The sequence below is a fragment of the Brassica napus genome, chromosome A8 (assembly GCF_020379485.1).
Source record: "Brassica napus cultivar Da-Ae chromosome A8, Da-Ae, whole genome shotgun sequence".
In the NCBI taxonomy this organism is placed as follows: Eukaryota; Viridiplantae; Streptophyta; class Magnoliopsida; order Brassicales; family Brassicaceae; genus Brassica; species Brassica napus.
This window is the reverse complement of record NC_063441.1, coordinates 21,463,398-21,479,160: the sequence shown is the minus strand read 5'-3', so window position 1 is coordinate 21,479,160 and position 15,763 is coordinate 21,463,398. Positions and strand designations below refer to the sequence as shown.

Here is a 15,763-nt window from a genome sequence, read left to right as displayed (position 1 = left end):
AAAACTTATGCAAACTCTCAAATAAAAATTACTATAAATTTAAATAATCATGAGAAAAATTGTTGTTTGTCAAAAATTAATTCGTCTTTCATATCATTCTCAGTTGTTTTTGCTGTCAGAAAGAAACGTTCAAAAAAAAAAAGTCATCAAAACGCATAACTGGCAACTGCATAATAAGAGCATGATTAAACTGGATTAAGTGTCGTTAAAAATTTGGATTAAGTTTATACTCATATGGGCTGAACGTTAGCTCGGCCCAAATACTACGAGGCCACGAACCTATAATATATTTTATAATGCGGTACCGTTTTATAGTGCAGGTAAACAAAAAAACCTTATCCCTATCAATCTGTTGACAAAGTGTTTTCGAACAGTCTCTTGCTCGCTTTCTGCAACTGCGAATGGCTTCCTTCACAACTTCCTCCTCGTTACTCCCCAAAACCATACCTCCCGTAAGCCACCTAACACGCTTCCCCACACTCTCCAGCATCCGCCTTTCCGGGAAATGGACTCATCCTCTGCTCCGGAGCATCTCCACCGCGGAGTCTCGCCGTCGGGTGGCGATTGTCAAGGCCGCGACGGTGGATTCGGATTATTCATCGAAACGGAGCAGTAGCAATGAGCAGAGGGAGACGATAATGCTTCCTGGATGCGACTACAACCACTGGCTGATTGTTATGGAGTTCCCCAAGGATCCGGCGCCAACGAGGGACCAGATGATTGAGACTTATCTCAACACTCTTGCGACTGTTCTTGGAAGGTTTCGTTTTTTTCTCTTCTCAATAGTTATTAATCTCTAGCTAGAGATGTGGTAGAGATGTGCAAACATATTGAGCTTCTGATATAGCTTGTGAGCAAGTTTATTTAATTTGAAAACGCTGTCGTATGGAGATTTGGAACCCGAGTAGAGTCTGTTTAGGTGCTTGAACTTGGACCACTCTGCATTGTAGAAGTAAAAGGTTGTTTCTTTTGGATTTGGAAAGCTAAAAGACTGTCTTCATATGTGTACTTGGAGCATTCAAACTGGCACTAGTTAGTGTTATTAGAATTGAAAGATTCTGTTTTTGCACGTTTTCTTCAAGCTATGTATGAATTGAAGATGTTGTCAAATGGTGTCTCTTTGTTAAAAAGTTGATGTGGTGGAGTCTGGACACTATAAGCAAGTAAAGACTCAAACTTTAGATTTGGACTCGTGAGTAGAATTTCCTGGATAGAGTGGTGAAATGAATCTTCGGTTCTTTTGTTACTGCTGGCTGTCTTTGTAGTTTGTAGAGAACTTGAATCTTCAGTTCATTTGTTGCTGCTGGCTGTTTTTTGTAGAGAACTTGAATCTTATCTACACTATCGTGCTGCTGTTGTAAGCAATTAGTGTACTTGTGTCAGTTTTCCAGTATAACCAATTCGTTCCATGTGATTGTTGAGTGTATATTTGTGTCTGTTCTCCAGCATGGAAGAGGCAAAGAAGAACATGTATGCATTCAGTACCACCACGTATACTGGATTCCAGTGCACCATTGATGAAGAAACATCTGAGAAGTTCAAGGGTGAGTTAGTGATCAGTTATAGCTTTAATCCTCTTACTGATTGTGTGTGCTTGTAATCGTTGTAAACCTCCAAGACACTAACAGCTCAGTTTTGAAATTTCCACAGGTTTGCCTGGAGTTCTCTGGGTTTTGCCTGACTCTTACATAGATGTCAAGAACAAGGACTATGGAGGTACTAACCCATCTAACCCTGATTAGTGCTGTCTCCAAGTTTTCTCTCTCTCCTGTATCTTGATATTTGTATGGTATTTTGTTATGTTTAGGCGACAAGTACATCAATGGAGAGATCATCCCCTGCACATACCCAACATACCAACCAAAGCAGCAGCGCAACAACTCCAAGTATCAAAGCAAGAGGTACGAAAGGAAAAGAGACGGTCCACCTCCTGAGCAGCAGAGGAAACCAAGACAAGAACCAGCCGCTTCTGATTCCTCTTGAACTATGATAAGACAAGTCCCTTAGTAACGAAATTTATGAGATTTTGATCGATCGTTTTAGTCCCTAGCTTATTTAAACCGGATGTTAAATCGTCTAGTATCAGTGATGATACCGTATTATCATCGTTTGGAACAATCTTGTATGGTTTATGTAGATTTGAACTTCATCTACCGCTGGTTAAGCTCCTTGGCTGGTATGGGTTATGGTTAAAATTTATTCGTTCTAGAACTAATTTAGGTTTGGTTTTGTTATGGTTCAGTCCGGTTAATATGTTTGGTCGGAATGTCTTTGTCCACCGCTTGTTTGCCCCACGTTTTCTCAATACCACTTCAAGACAAGACAAGAACATTGCTTGCAGACAACTTTATTTGTAGGGTCACAACACACTCGTCACCATCTACATCAGTCGTGCCCACCTTATCAACACATCACATGAAAACAGTACGTTACACGGACTATAAACCAAACCTTTCAAATCACTTTAACCAGTGCTCCACTCAATCTTCTGCTTTCACCAAAACAACAATCTCTCAAGAGAATCAAACTACAAGATGGGCAGTTTCTACGAGCATTACGAGTTCCCATACGATACAAACCAGGTTAATCATCTCTATGATCATAACTATTATGATAACAATCAACAACACCAGTTTGGTTTCAATCCAATGAGTTACAATAGTTATGATAACTGGAATGGATCTGAGTATGAGTATGAAACAACAACCTCTGCATCTGTTGTTTACTCTGTCTCCACCATGTCTGAGCCGAAACATTTGTTCTATGATCCGAGTTACTACACAACAACAACATACGAGTCTCCTTCTCAGTTTAGTATCTATCGCAATGTTCAAGGCTTCAACGAACCGGAGTTCGAGGAGTACGACCCGACACCGTACGGTGGCGGCTACGACATCGTTGCAACATACGGGAAACCTCTTCCTCCATCGGAGAAAACTTGTTACCCTTCTTCAACAGCTGATCAAGCTTCACCTCCTTCTCCTCCGGAGATCATCGCTCCTGTTCCTCTTGGAATATATGATGGTGGTGAAAAGAAAGCTGTTAAGAAACGTGTAACTTTCTCTGAGCCGTTAGAGGAAGCCAAACCATTAGAAACCATTAAAGAAGAAGAAAATGATCATCAAGAAGAGGCAGAGGAAGAAGAAGAAGATCACAGTTCAAGCAATGGGACCGTGCAACCAGAAACAGTAGATAAAGTTGAAGTGAAAGCTCTGTATGTTCCGTCTGGTTACGGCTTAGAAGCGACTGATCTCTGCGAGGTTATATTCGGAGGCTACTTTCCTTGTGTCTTACGTAACAAAAGACGCCAAGAGGATGAGAACCGTGCGGCTGAAGTTACTTGCTGGGATAGCGCGGATTCTGATCCGTGGAAGACGACTTCAGATTACCTTTTTGGGGATTCGTATCCGTATGGTTATGAAGATGGAGTTGGAAGAAGACAGTTCGAGATATCCTCTTATGGTTATTACCAGAGGTATTAACCGGAGTTATCATGTGTCAAAGTGAGGTAAGAGCAACATTGTTTTGATAATTGATGAAGCTGACTTATTGGAGAATATACATGCTCTTTCTTGTATGGTTGGCCAAACGTTCTTATCAAATATATTCGAGGTTGATCATGTCTTAACTCGCCATCTCTACCACTAAAGTATAGTATATTTTTGTTGTAATTTTTATTACGTAAATTATTATAAGAGTTTTATAGTCTTGTTTTTTAAGATGAGCCCATATCAATCAAAACATATATACTTTAACAGATGGTTCAAGGAAGCAAAAAGTTCTTAAATCTCCTTTAGTATAAAAATATCTTTTGCAGTAAACTTGGAATGCCAGTTCTTTTTCTTCTTACCTTAAGAGGTTGATCCACAAGAATGTAATGTTCTAACTGAAAACGTCAGTTTTAATTTGGTTTTTAACCTTAAGATGTTAATCTTTGTTGGTGGTGTAGAGTAATAGTAGTTCAAGTTGTTGGTGAATAATGATATGATGGGGACACAAGGAACAATCAGAGGAAATAAACTGTCTAACTAAACCGGCTTTAAAACCGAATAAATTTAAGTAAATCAAATCAAACCGGACCCAATTTTAGTCACCCAGCAATCAAATATCACACGAAACGACAACGTTTCGAGAAGCCGTCCCTTTTGTGTTCTTCACCTTATTAAAGGAAGCGCGAAGCAGAAAACCCTAAAACCCCAAATCGAGAAGAGAGGCAGACCCAACACAAGTCTACAGATTCACACAGTTCTTAGCTCGAGAAGATGATTATCCCTGTACGGTGCTTTACATGCGGAAAGGTTCGTTTCACTTCCTCGGCTTTGCTAAATCGGGCGATTCAAAATCTTACTTCTTTCTAGGGTTTTAGCTACTCTAAAATTCGACAAAAGAAGAGATTATCTTACCTGCTCGATGAATGTTTTATCGGATAACTACGGTCTGAATCGATTAGATAAAATCGTTTCGAGAGATAAAGTTTCGAGCTTTACGAAGCTTTCACTCTTGTGGTTTTGTCAGGTGATTGGAAACAAGTGGGATGCGTATCTTGATCTTCTCCAGCTTGACTACACTGAAGGGTAAACTACATGATTCTTCTCGTAACTAGTTTAAAAGAGCATACTTTATTTGAATTTGAGAGGGAATTAGCTCAAGTATGAGATTAGTTAACACCACTTATCTAATTGAGAAAACGAAGTAATGGAAGATATTTGTTTGGTAATGTATTAAGCTTAGAACAAACTTCTGTTTATGTTCATCATGTTTATGTTTAGACCATACTTTTGCTATATAAGTAAAACTTGTTGGCTTTGATTATGCTTGTGCGTACATGTTTGACTGATCAGACTCTGTGCAAATTATAGAACTTTTGTTTGTATATTAGAGAAATTAACCACCTGGTCTGTGATTTCTGTTGGAAGATAATACGTGATAGATATATTTGATTAGTTAACACCATTTCGTTAGTGGAGGAACAAATTAATGAAGGGTTGATGGTTTAAGACTGTTTTTTTTTACATGTTGTTAGAAGAGACTATTTTGTCTTGTGATGTGATTGGTTTAACAACATTTCGTTTGTGGAGAAACAATCAATGAAGAGTTGATGGTTTAAGGCTGTAGCTAATGATCTGAGCTCTGCTGGTTATATTTATATGTTGTTGGAAGAGAGTGTTGCGTCTATCTTGTTTAGTTTGTTTATACTTTACCTGTGTTATTACTTTTTGCAGGGACGCACTTGATGCACTCAACTTAGTTAGATACTGCTGCAGGCGTATGCTAATGACGCATGTTGATCTGATTGAGAAGCTTCTCAACTACAACAGTACACTCTCCAAACTCTCTATATATCTTTGTGTTTCTTTTGGCTTTCTTTCATGTTGGATTTTATAACTCAAAACGCATTTTATCACTTTGCAGCTTTGGAAAAATCAGACAACAGTTAAGAGGAGGATGCAAATCTGCTGAAAGAGGATTCAAAACTTAATATGTATGAAAACTCTCTGTGTTTTGGTGTAGAAACTTGAATCAATCTGAATATTATGGGGTTTTGGAAGACGCTAGTGATTTTGTCATATGTATGTCGGTGACTCTCTGTGTGATTCAGTGTTTTCCTTTGGAGCAATTAATCTTTCAGTACTCTCATAGTTTCATGATTTTTCCATCAAACACAAAATGAAGCATATGGTTGTACAAAGTGAAACCTAAGTAAGAATAGTCTTGCATTAGTCTTCATCCTCCTTCATAGCGTTTTTTTTATTTTGTGGACAATTCCAACTCTGGCAGTGTTCTCTTGACTTTATATTCAATCGAATCAATCTTTTAAAGCTTCTGCTCCAATAGATGGTTTCTCTCATATCTGATTTCTCTAATTCTGACCGAGAAGTCACTAAATGAGTTTAATATTAGTTTTATAGTTATGAATAGATATGTAATAGGTTACTATCAACAAGACGGTTTGGCCGAGTGGTCTAAGGCGCCAGATTTAGGCTCTGGTCCGAAAGGGCGTGGGTTCAAATCCCACAGCCGTCAAAATTTTTTGTTATTTCACTAAACTGAACCCTCTAGCTTACGCAGCAGGTTTACCTTTTCACCAGTATATAAACCCTTACTTTTGAACATTTCTTCACTTCTCCAGTCTCTTCCGCCAAACTCCATCTCCCTCGGATCTATTCTCATTTTCCTTTCTCGAATCCAATCAAAGAGATCAAAAATGGCAGACCACACAACTCTCCCACATCGTTTCTTCCTCTCAATATCACTACTATCGATCCTCGCGGTTTCGCAACCAGATCTCACCAAAGAACTCGTTTCCCTCCGATCATCCTCCGAATCCGGCGTGATCCGCCTCACCGACGACACCGTTTCGAAATTCATAACCTCCGTATCCACACCACGACCTTACTCCCTCATCATCTTCTTCAACTCCATTGATCTCAACAGCAACCCCCTCCAAGAGTTCCGCAGAGAATTCGCATTCGTCTCCGCCTCTTTCATCGCCAACAACAACAACAGATCTGACGTAGCCAACAAGGTGTTCTTCTGCGAGATCGATGAATCATCGGACTCAGAGGCTTTCGGCCTTTTCGGCATCCAGTTCCTCCCCCAAATCTGCCTCGTCGATCCTTTGATGGAGAATCTACAAGACAAAACAGGTAAGGGGACAAACAGTAGGACTGCCCTGATCCGAACCATGTCCTTAAAAACATATTTAATGCATATTTAATGCATATAGTTTTTCTTACATTATTTAATGCATATAGTTTTTCTTACATTACAAAATATTACTGTTAAAAATTTTAAAACAAAATATATATTTAAAACATTTATTTAAAAAAAAAAAATAGTCCCAAAGCCCATAATAATGTTAAGTCAGCCATGTAGGCAGAATGGAGGAAGAAGATGTGGATGGAACCGCGGAGTCTGTGGTGGAGTTCATCGAGAGCCGAACTAACCTCACCGTTGGTCCACTCCACCGCCCGCCGCTCCTTTCCAAGACGCAGATCAGCGTAATCGTAGCCCTAATCGCGATCTCGACTCCTTTCCTTATCAAGAAGGTTCTCAAGGGAGAGACGGTCCTCCACAATAGTAGAGTCTGGCTATTCTGCACCGTTTTGGTGTACTTCTTCAGCGTCTCCGGGACTATGCATAACATCATCAAAGGAATGCCTATGTTCGTGAGAGATCACGAGGATTCGAACAAGCTCGTTTTCTTCTACAAAGGAGAGAATTTTCAGCTCGGGGCGGAGGGGCTATCTGTCGGGCTCTTGTACAATGTGGTTGGGCTGCTCTTGGCGTATGTCACTAATGCGCTTGTGCGCGTCAGGAGTGTCAGTGGGCAGAGGGTGTTTATGATGTTGGCTATGGTCGTGTCGTTGTTGGCTGTGAAGAAGGTTGTTTACTTGAATAGTTGGAAGACTGGTTATGAGATTCAAACGTATTGGCCATCTAGTTGGCATTGATGGATCTTTACCTTAAGGTAAATTTTTGAGTAACTAGGTTTTATATTAGATATTCCACATCGGTGATATCAAGTGTCTTGTCAATATATATGTGATGTAGCAATCTTTTACTTTTGAACTAGAGTTTGGGTGTGAGTTAAGTTCATTTATTAATATGGTATTAGAACCGTAGTCCCGATATGATTTTTTTCACATAAACGGTTTTTTAGTTTTCTACTTATCTAGTCTCTCTGGTCCATTTATTAAAGTTTTGGATACTCGAGTTAGAGTAATGATTGCTCTAGGACTATATACGATATGATTATGGTATTTGCTTTTGTATCAGTTGATTTGAGTGTACTCCAACAAGGAAGCATTGCTTCATACAATGTGAAAATCTGAATATAAGATTGGATGGAGAAGATTTATGCGTTACTTGATCCACAAGAAAGTAAAAAAAGATTATCGATTTATTCTTACCCTTGCTTGCAAATTAAGCATCTTTTCCCCCCATGAAAGTTGATTCCTTAAGATAGCTCATGTTTATATTCCCTCTTTGGTTTTTGCTAACAGATTTAATTTCTATACAATGGCAGAGACAAATAAAGGAAGAAGTGAAGAAGAAGTTGCAAGGGCATTTGTGAATCACTATTACCATCTCTTTGACAATGATCGATCTTCTCTTTCCACTCTCTACAATCCCACCTCGTTGCTTACTTTCGAAGGCCAAAAGATCTACGGCGTGGAAGATATCTTCAATAAGCTCAAACAACTTCCGTTCGATCAGTGTCGTCATTTGATCAGCACCGTTGATTCGCAGCCGTCCTCAATGGCCGGTGGCTGTGGCGGAATCCTTGTCTTTGTGAGTGGTAGCATCCAGTTACACGGCGAGGATCATCCTCTTAGGTTTAGCCAGGTCTTAACTCTTCTCCATTTATGATCAATGTGAGATATCGTTTTGTAAGAAACAAAATACTTAAATTACAAAAAGAAAAATGCTATTTTTGATCACTTCTACGTGTGCTAGCCATAATACACTAGTTTACATCGGTAAATCTAGGAACAGTCATAATAATCTTCGAATATTAATCCTTCAATTAACTATAACATGAACATGAATGAAACTAAGTTATTTAATATGAGCTTGCACATATATATACATATATTGTTTTTTCTGTCAGTTTTTTAGCTTACGTAAATAAAAATGTATTTTTTTGCTTAAAGGCCTTGATAATAAAAATGTTATTTATTATTTGCAGACGTTTCACTTGGTCCCTCTTCCACAAGGAAGTTTCTTCATCCAAAATGAGATGTTTCGGCTCAACTACGGTTGAAGTTATTTGAACGTCTTTAAACTTTTATGTTTTCTAATCGATATTTATATATTGCAATCAGACTAATAATATAGTCAATAATTCAACGAAAATCAATCTTTCATATCGATTAATAAAACAAAATGATATATTGTTCTGTGTTATGTTAAGCAAAGTTTCAAATTTAAAAGGCAATAGATGACTGTATCCATTTATACGTGAAAACGAGTAGAAGACAATTCACTATTTTTTTTTTTGATCAAAGACAATTCACTATTGTTAAAAAGTTAATATTACGGAGAACCAAACACATATGAGGCCATGATTACCCTTTGAATCTTAACCATCCCCTTCTGTTCAAAATCCTTTCCTTGTCTTCCAAATATTCCTCCTTTCATCTTTCTTTCTGATCAAATATTTTCACGTACGAAGCAAAAATGAAGAGCCGGAGCAGAAACTTCGCCACCCTGAGTTTGATGATAATTACGGTTTTGTTAAGGACGAAGATTGTGGCTGGACAAGAAGCACTATTAGGAAAGAAAGTATTGCCGTTGTGCCACAGAGAATGTATGCCAATATGCATGAAAGTGACAGAAGCAACGCAAGAAATTTGTGAGGGGGCATGCCAAGCTGGTTGTGTCCAGCTTCAAGGACGAGGCACCGGACTTTCAGCCACTGATCAAGGAGTCGATATGGTAATTGCATAGAGAAATATTTAATATATTTTTACAGGAAAAAAAATAAGATTTTGTATCACCATACGGTAGTTATCTTTTATATGTAGCTGATTGTACAACTGGGGAATCTCTTAAACACCGATGTAGCAAGTATGCATTATGATAAATATTATCCAGTCTATTCCGAAAAGCAACTTTGATGTTTATCATCGATACAGAACAAAAATGATTGCAAATTACATCCTCTATTATTTCTTGAAATATTTCTCCCAGGATGTTTATCCTTAAATTATTACAAGAATCCATAAAAGTGCATTTTCCCTTGTCATAACAATCTCAACAATTATAATTTTTTCTTTTCTTTTTCTCACTAATTTAATTATCATTTTCAAGTTTAAATATATGAAAGTACGATTCTTCATCTTTAACTTCTTCGTAACAAATCTTTTTTGATCTGGATTTATATACCAAATCCCAGTATATAATATATTTATTAAGTATGAGTTTGTATGTTAGTATCAGTCGACACAATCAAACGTGGAACAAACACAACACGTCGTTGTAACAAAATCTCTTTATATGTTTTACCAAAAAAAAAAAAAAAAACTCTTTATATGTGTTTTTGTTACTATTTATTAAGTATGAGTTTGTATGTTAAAATCAGTCGACACAAACAAACGTGAAACAAACACAACACGTCGTTGTAACAAAATCTTTTTATATGTGTTTTTGTTACCATTAAAACCGCATCGCAGTTGTTTCACGTGTTATTATTTGGACCCTTAATATCATTATTTAATCCCAACAAAAGAAAATGTTTTTTCTTTTAATTAAATGTTAAATTTAATTCAAATAAAAAATATTGTTTTACATCAAGTGTGACCAAAATTAAAATTATGATGTACTATCCTCTCCTGTTTTATCTTAGAACTCATTCTCCTTTAAAAAAAAAACTATATAGAACCAAACCAAAAGGTTATTCCTCCAACCAACTCCTTATCTCATCTTCTTTGAAGAATGGTGAATCTGTTCCTCATATTCTTGTCCAATCTCTTAATCAAGACCTCACTTTGCAAAATTATGGAAGTGTTTGTATTGTCACTTAGTATTTTGTAAAAGAGCGTTTACATCTCTTCCTTTTTTTGGTTGTACGTTTACGTCTTTAGGTAAAAGACATTACAAATTATTTGCAAACGCACAATGATTGAAAGAAAGTTACATTCATAATACATGTATGTTGTTTCGTCAAAATCAAGAGGACACGTGGAAAATGCGACAACAAGATCATGCATAAATAATTCAGATCATGCATAAATAATTCAGATCGATTCATACAAAAAAATATACTATAAAAAGAGAACGCGTCAGCCCAAATTTTTGGTAAAAAAATATCACAAAATAATTACACATCAGCGTTTCAAAAAAAATGTCGTCCACTAAAATCCAGTTACGATGGCAGCCCCTTCCTAGGGTTCCGGCAAGAAACCACCGTATGATAAACTCTGTTGTTTTTGGAGTTCCCATAAAAAGTCACCACCGTGTAAGCGACGTACTCAGTCGTACGAGTGGTCCATCTTTTGGTTCTGTGACTTCTGTTTCAGTAAGAACTAACGCGAGACCCTTTCTTCGTGGCGACGGTAATGGTCGTTTCGGGAGGTTCGGTGGGAAGTTTGTACCGGAGACTTTGATGTCGCGCCTGAGAGATCTTGAAGAGGAATTAGATTTTGTTTTGAGCGATCATGAATTTCAGGTTGGCTTTTCTCATATATCTGATTACGGGCAAAAACTCTACTAATATAATAGTCGACATATTTTCGCATTAATTTTAAATAAATATATACGATACTAATTTCTATTTAGTATAAATATAATACATGTATAGATACTGGTTTTCTACAAGACCAGTGCCAAATCATAGATAGAAATAGAAAAAAATCACGTTTTTTTCTTCTATTTTATGGTGCATTTGTAAATGTAAACAAAAATGGTTTTTGTTTTGAATAAATTTAGCATTCAATTAAAATGTATTTTACATAAACATGATAATTAATCTATGGAACGTCTTTCTTATGCCCCTTTTAATTGTATAATCAGGCGGAGCTTACAACAGCGTTAAGAGACTATGTAGGAAGAGAGACGCCTCTCTACTTGGCCGGACGTTTAACCGAACACTACAGAAACAAATCTCGAACCACTGGAGATGGACCCGAGATCTACCTGAAAAGGGAAGATCTAGGCCATAGTGGGTCCCACAAAATGAACAATGCTCTCGCTCAAGCAATGATTGCCCGGCGGCTTGGTTGCAGCCGTGTGGTAGCGGCCACAGGAGCCGGCCAACATGGGGTCGCCACCGCGGCTGCTTGTGCAAAGCTCTGCTTGGAGTGTACTGTTTTCATGGGGACCACTGATATAGAGAAACAATCCTCTAATGTCCTTTCCATGAAACTCCTTGGGGCTCAGGTAAAACTAGTAATTATATATAAATTAGACTCATAACCTAATCGAACCTAACTTTTGCACCACAAACTTTTCTTAATTATTATCCGGAAACCAAAGGCTCATAGTTTTTTTTAATATATATATTTTTTTCATTTTGGTTTCAAATATTTGCCCATGGATCGATGAAGAGAATCAGGATCCACTCCTAATTTCTATTATGAATTTCATTATGTATTTAACATATACAAAACGTCAAGAGACCAATTACTGAGATAAAAAAAATCTTGAAACATAGGTACCGGAAATTTAAAAAAGTTAAGTAAAAATCTAGCAAAAAAATTGTTGGTAATTAACAGTAAAACCTATGAAAAGAATCACCGTAAACTAGATAAACTACATTACCTGTTTATTTTTAAGAAGAGTTTTATTACAAATAATTTTTCAGAAATGAAGATTTTATTACAAATAATATTTCCTGATACAATAAAATATTCATCTACGAACATAAAATTCGTTTTTATATTTTAATAGGTATCATCCTTAGAAGGAACATTTCAAGATGCCAGTTCAGAGGCGATTCGAAATTGGATAGAAAACCTAGAAACCACATACTACTTATCAGGGACGGTCGTAGGACCACACCCGAGTCCGGTAATGGTACGTGAGTTTCAATCTGTGATTGGGAAAGAGACGAGAAGGCAAGCAAAACGACTATGGGGTGGTAAGCCTGATGTGTTGGTAGCTTGTGTGGGGAGTGGTTCAAACGCATTGGGATTGTTCAATGAGTTTGTTGGGGATGAGGATGTGCGGCTAGTAGGGGTCAAGGCCGCGGGACTGGGGCTTGATTCAGGGAAACATTCAGCTACTTTGGCCGTTGGAGATGTTGGTGTGTACCATGGTTCTATGAGCTACTTGTTGCAAGATGATCAAGGACAGATACTTAGACCACACTCCATAGGAGTAGGGTAAGTGTTAAATTATGTATATATATATATATATATATATATTTATGTGTGTTTTTCTAAAGAGTTATTCAAACTATTATTATGGAGTTAATTAGCACAACTACTGAAAATAAAAATGTTAAAAAGTAACCTTGCACGTCTGTTTATCATAAAAAGGTGTTCACATTTAACACAAGTCATCTATCGTGATAGTCTGATAGATATGAACCGTTCGGATCAAAATCCGAAACTGAATTTAATCTACGGTTGGATAAGCAATATTTTTATTATAATCTTGGATAACCAAATTATATTTGTAAATCAAAGAGGGGTCTTTATGTAAAGTATTCTGAGCCTCACATATGCTTGATTGGTCGTAGGTTAGAGTATCCCGGAGTCGGACCGGAGAAAAGCTTTTTGAAAGAAACCGGGAGAGTCGAATTCTATACAGCAACAGATAAAGAAGCCATTCAAGGTATTAACGTTATTTACTACTCCAAAAAATCTTCTATTTCTATAATTCTAACAAGATTTTTCATTCACTTCTAACAATCTTCTATCTCGTCTATTGTAGCGTGCATGCTATTGAGCAGATTGGAGGGTATAATCCCAGCATTGGAAGCATCTCACGCGCTCGCATTCCTCGACAAACTTGTTCCTATTCTGCATGATGGTGCCAAAGTGATCGTGAATTGCAATGGCCGTGGCGACAAAGATATAGACACTCTTATCCAAAGAGGCATGCCCTCTTCTCTTTCTCGAGTCACCAAGATGTCACATTACACTTGACTCTTGTATAACTCCTATAGATGCATTTGCAACCAACACTATGGCTAAAACAATAATAAATCCGACTAATAATATTAGTCCATAATGCAACGAAAGTCAATATTCATATCGAGTATAAAACAAAATGACATATTGTTGACTGAAAAGACAATATGTGACTGTCTCCATGTTACAAGTAAAAACGAGTAGAAGACAATTCCCTATTTTTGAAATAGTTAATATTAACGGAAAACCGAACACATATAAGGCCAGATTACCTTTGAATCTTTACAATCCCCTTCTGTTCAATATCCTTTCCTTGTCCTCCAAGAAACCATTTCTCCCTTAATATTACTCCGATCAATTATTTTCACGTACGAAGCAAAAAATGAAGAGCCGGAGCAGAAGCTTGGCCACCATGAGTTTGATGATAATTACGGTTCTGTCAGGGACAGAGTCACAGAGATAGTGGCTGGAAAAGAAGCACTATTAGGATAGGAAGTATTGCCTTTGTGTCACAGAGAATGTATGCCAATATGCATGAAAGCAGCAACAGCCCAAACAAGTTAAAGGCCCTACTCAATCTTTCTAAAAACTGTGCCTTCGTCTATTGTATATTAAAAAAAAAAATCTAATATACATTCAGAGTTATTTTTTCCAAGCTAAAAAAACTCGTAACATTTTTGAGCTCTAATCCATTGCGTATGTTGCATATGCTATGGGCCGGGCTTGCATGAAAGTGACCAGAGCAACACAACAGATATGTGAAGGTGCATGCGAAGCGGGTTGTGTCCGGATATGGTCATTGCGTAGAGAAAAATATTTAATACCTTTACCATTAATAAACGTATATCTCTTTTCTTCAAAAGAAAAACATCTTTACCACTAGAAAAAACAAGATTTTGAGTTTAGCATGTTATCTGTCCTTATATGTAGCAGATTGTAAATTTGGGTTTATCTCCTAAACGCCGAAGTAGGAAGTTGCATCATGATAACTGTAATTCAAAAATCCCTCCCCAGGAAAAATAATTTGAGAAACATCTTCAAATTGTACGTAGTAAGGATCGTACTAGCATTCTATTTAGAACACACTAGCATTTTATTTTAAAAAATAAAATAAATTGAAAAATATTTATTTAGACTTACTAATATATTTTAATAACATATAGCTGTTCAATTTTTTTTAAAACTATGACGTATAAAAAATAAAGGCATATGGAATAATTTGAAATTAAAACAAAAGTAAACACAATATTAAAAAGGATAAGTGAAGTCAATTACATATGCATTATTTTAAATAATTAAAAAGGTACAATGGAATTCTATGTTGTTCTGTAAAGATTTAAACGTTTCGTTAGGTATTGATCTTTAAATTTTGTTTGCTTATTTGATTTAATTTTCCTAATGTAAACCAACATTTAAATCCTACTTGACATGCTTAGACCACTTTTGTAATAGTATTAGTACAACGTTTGAAATGAACTAAAGATGGATTTGCTTTTAGCTTCCTCTCTATTCTGAAAAATAAAAGGACAAATGATGAGCGACAATTAGGCGTACGTGTACTACTTGGTAATGTAGGTAATTAGGTTTTTGTCAAATCATCAATATAGTGATACAATATAGGTAATTAGGTTTTTTGACAAATTTGTATTTTCTTTATTGTATTTTCTTTATTGTATTTGTATTTTATTGTATTTTATTTCAAATGGGCTTTGAAATTCGTCGCTGCGGAGGGAATAGAGAACACGTAGAAAGGATAGAACTTTCTTTTTTATGTTAAATACCATGTTTTAACGAGAAAAATGCCTGCATACCTCAAAATAAATGAGATTCGAGATCCAGTCCAATATCAAATATTTTCGAATATAGGATACGTGGAGCTTTAAAATTAAGATCGGATGATCTTAACTAATAGTCAGGATATATATGAATATGATACCTGTGTATACAATTCTTCTGAAATACATGTATAGTATAATTAGATATTAATAATGATGAAATGCTCTTAGTAAAAATGTGATGTACTGCAGTTATCATGATTAATTTGTCGGTTCACACTTTGAACTTTCAAAGAACATGTGAATTGCGTGAGAAAATAGAAAGAGTCAAGTCAACCGAAAGTTTTACTCACCACTAGGCGACACAAGTTAACAAGTGCTGCTCGAATAGTAAAAGAGTGTTTAGTA

The 15,763-nt window shown here is 36.6% G+C and overlaps 7 protein-coding genes and 1 non-coding gene across 10 annotated transcripts; all 8 read left to right on the top strand.

The window, feature by feature from the left end:
* The first annotated feature begins 316 nt into the window (after positions 1-316).
* LOC106362147 (multiple organellar RNA editing factor 9, chloroplastic) lies at positions 317-2,168 on the top strand. The gene is made up of 4 exons (XM_013801983.3): positions 317-760; positions 1,447-1,544; positions 1,651-1,716; positions 1,808-2,168. Exons 1-4 carry the CDS (start codon positions 402-404, stop codon positions 1,981-1,983), a joined length of 699 nt encoding a protein of 232 aa, XP_013657437.1. The 5' UTR covers positions 317-401; the 3' UTR covers positions 1,984-2,168.
* Positions 2,169-2,394: 226 nt separating this feature from the next.
* Positions 2,395-3,719, top strand: LOC106362146. The gene has a single exon (XM_013801982.3). The coding sequence runs from the start codon at positions 2,535-2,537 to the stop codon at positions 3,480-3,482; it is 948 nt and encodes a 315-aa protein (XP_013657436.2). The 5' UTR covers positions 2,395-2,534; the 3' UTR covers positions 3,483-3,719.
* Positions 3,720-4,050: 331 nt separating this feature from the next.
* On the top strand, positions 4,051-5,637 carry LOC106362151 (DNA-directed RNA polymerases I, II, and III subunit RPABC5). Its single transcript, XM_013801987.3, has 4 exons — positions 4,051-4,298; positions 4,516-4,574; positions 5,223-5,317; positions 5,413-5,637. Exons 1-4 carry the CDS (start codon positions 4,263-4,265, stop codon positions 5,436-5,438), a joined length of 216 nt encoding a protein of 71 aa, XP_013657441.1. The 5' UTR covers positions 4,051-4,262; the 3' UTR covers positions 5,439-5,637.
* Positions 5,638-5,944: 307 nt separating this feature from the next.
* Positions 5,945-6,024, top strand: TRNAL-UAG. Its single transcript has one exon. It is a non-coding gene; the product is annotated as a tRNA-Leu (tRNA).
* A 101-nt stretch (positions 6,025-6,125) lies between these two features.
* On the top strand, positions 6,126-8,227 carry LOC106360225 (probable dolichyl-diphosphooligosaccharide--protein glycosyltransferase subunit 3B). The gene is made up of 3 exons (XM_013799812.3): positions 6,126-6,647; positions 6,877-7,471; positions 8,030-8,227. Exons 1-2 carry the CDS (start codon positions 6,206-6,208, stop codon positions 7,452-7,454), a joined length of 1,020 nt encoding a protein of 339 aa, XP_013655266.2. The 5' UTR covers positions 6,126-6,205; the 3' UTR covers positions 7,455-7,471; positions 8,030-8,227.
* LOC106360226 (nuclear transport factor 2B) lies at positions 8,023-8,910 on the top strand. Its single transcript, XM_013799813.3, has 2 exons — positions 8,023-8,349; positions 8,693-8,910. The coding sequence occupies exons 1-2, from the start codon at positions 8,023-8,025 to the stop codon at positions 8,765-8,767; spliced, it is 402 nt and encodes a 133-aa protein (XP_013655267.1). The 3' UTR covers positions 8,768-8,910.
* Positions 8,911-8,998: 88 nt separating this feature from the next.
* BNAA08G25240D lies at positions 8,999-9,613 on the top strand. Its single transcript, XM_013799814.3, has one exon. The coding sequence runs from the start codon at positions 9,184-9,186 to the stop codon at positions 9,451-9,453; it is 270 nt and encodes an 89-aa protein (XP_013655268.1). The 5' UTR covers positions 8,999-9,183; the 3' UTR covers positions 9,454-9,613.
* Positions 9,614-10,155: 542 nt separating this feature from the next.
* On the top strand, positions 10,156-13,723 carry LOC106362152 (tryptophan synthase beta chain 1-like). Of its 3 annotated transcripts, none has more exons than XM_048738251.1 (6): positions 10,739-11,173; positions 11,518-11,883; positions 12,394-12,827; positions 13,187-13,281; positions 13,381-13,547; positions 13,578-13,723. In XM_048738251.1, the coding sequence occupies exons 1-6, from the start codon at positions 10,850-10,852 to the stop codon at positions 13,593-13,595; spliced, it is 1,404 nt and encodes a 467-aa protein (XP_048594208.1). In that variant the 5' UTR covers positions 10,739-10,849; the 3' UTR covers positions 13,596-13,723. The 3 variants fall into 3 exon arrangements, 2 of the variants coding, with proteins under 2 accessions (XP_048594207.1, XP_048594208.1); XR_007315525.1 differs by having other exon boundaries at positions 10,742-11,173; positions 13,192-13,281; XM_048738250.1 differs by having other exon boundaries at positions 10,156-11,173; positions 13,381-13,723.
* The last annotated feature ends 2,040 nt before the right edge of the window (positions 13,724-15,763 follow it).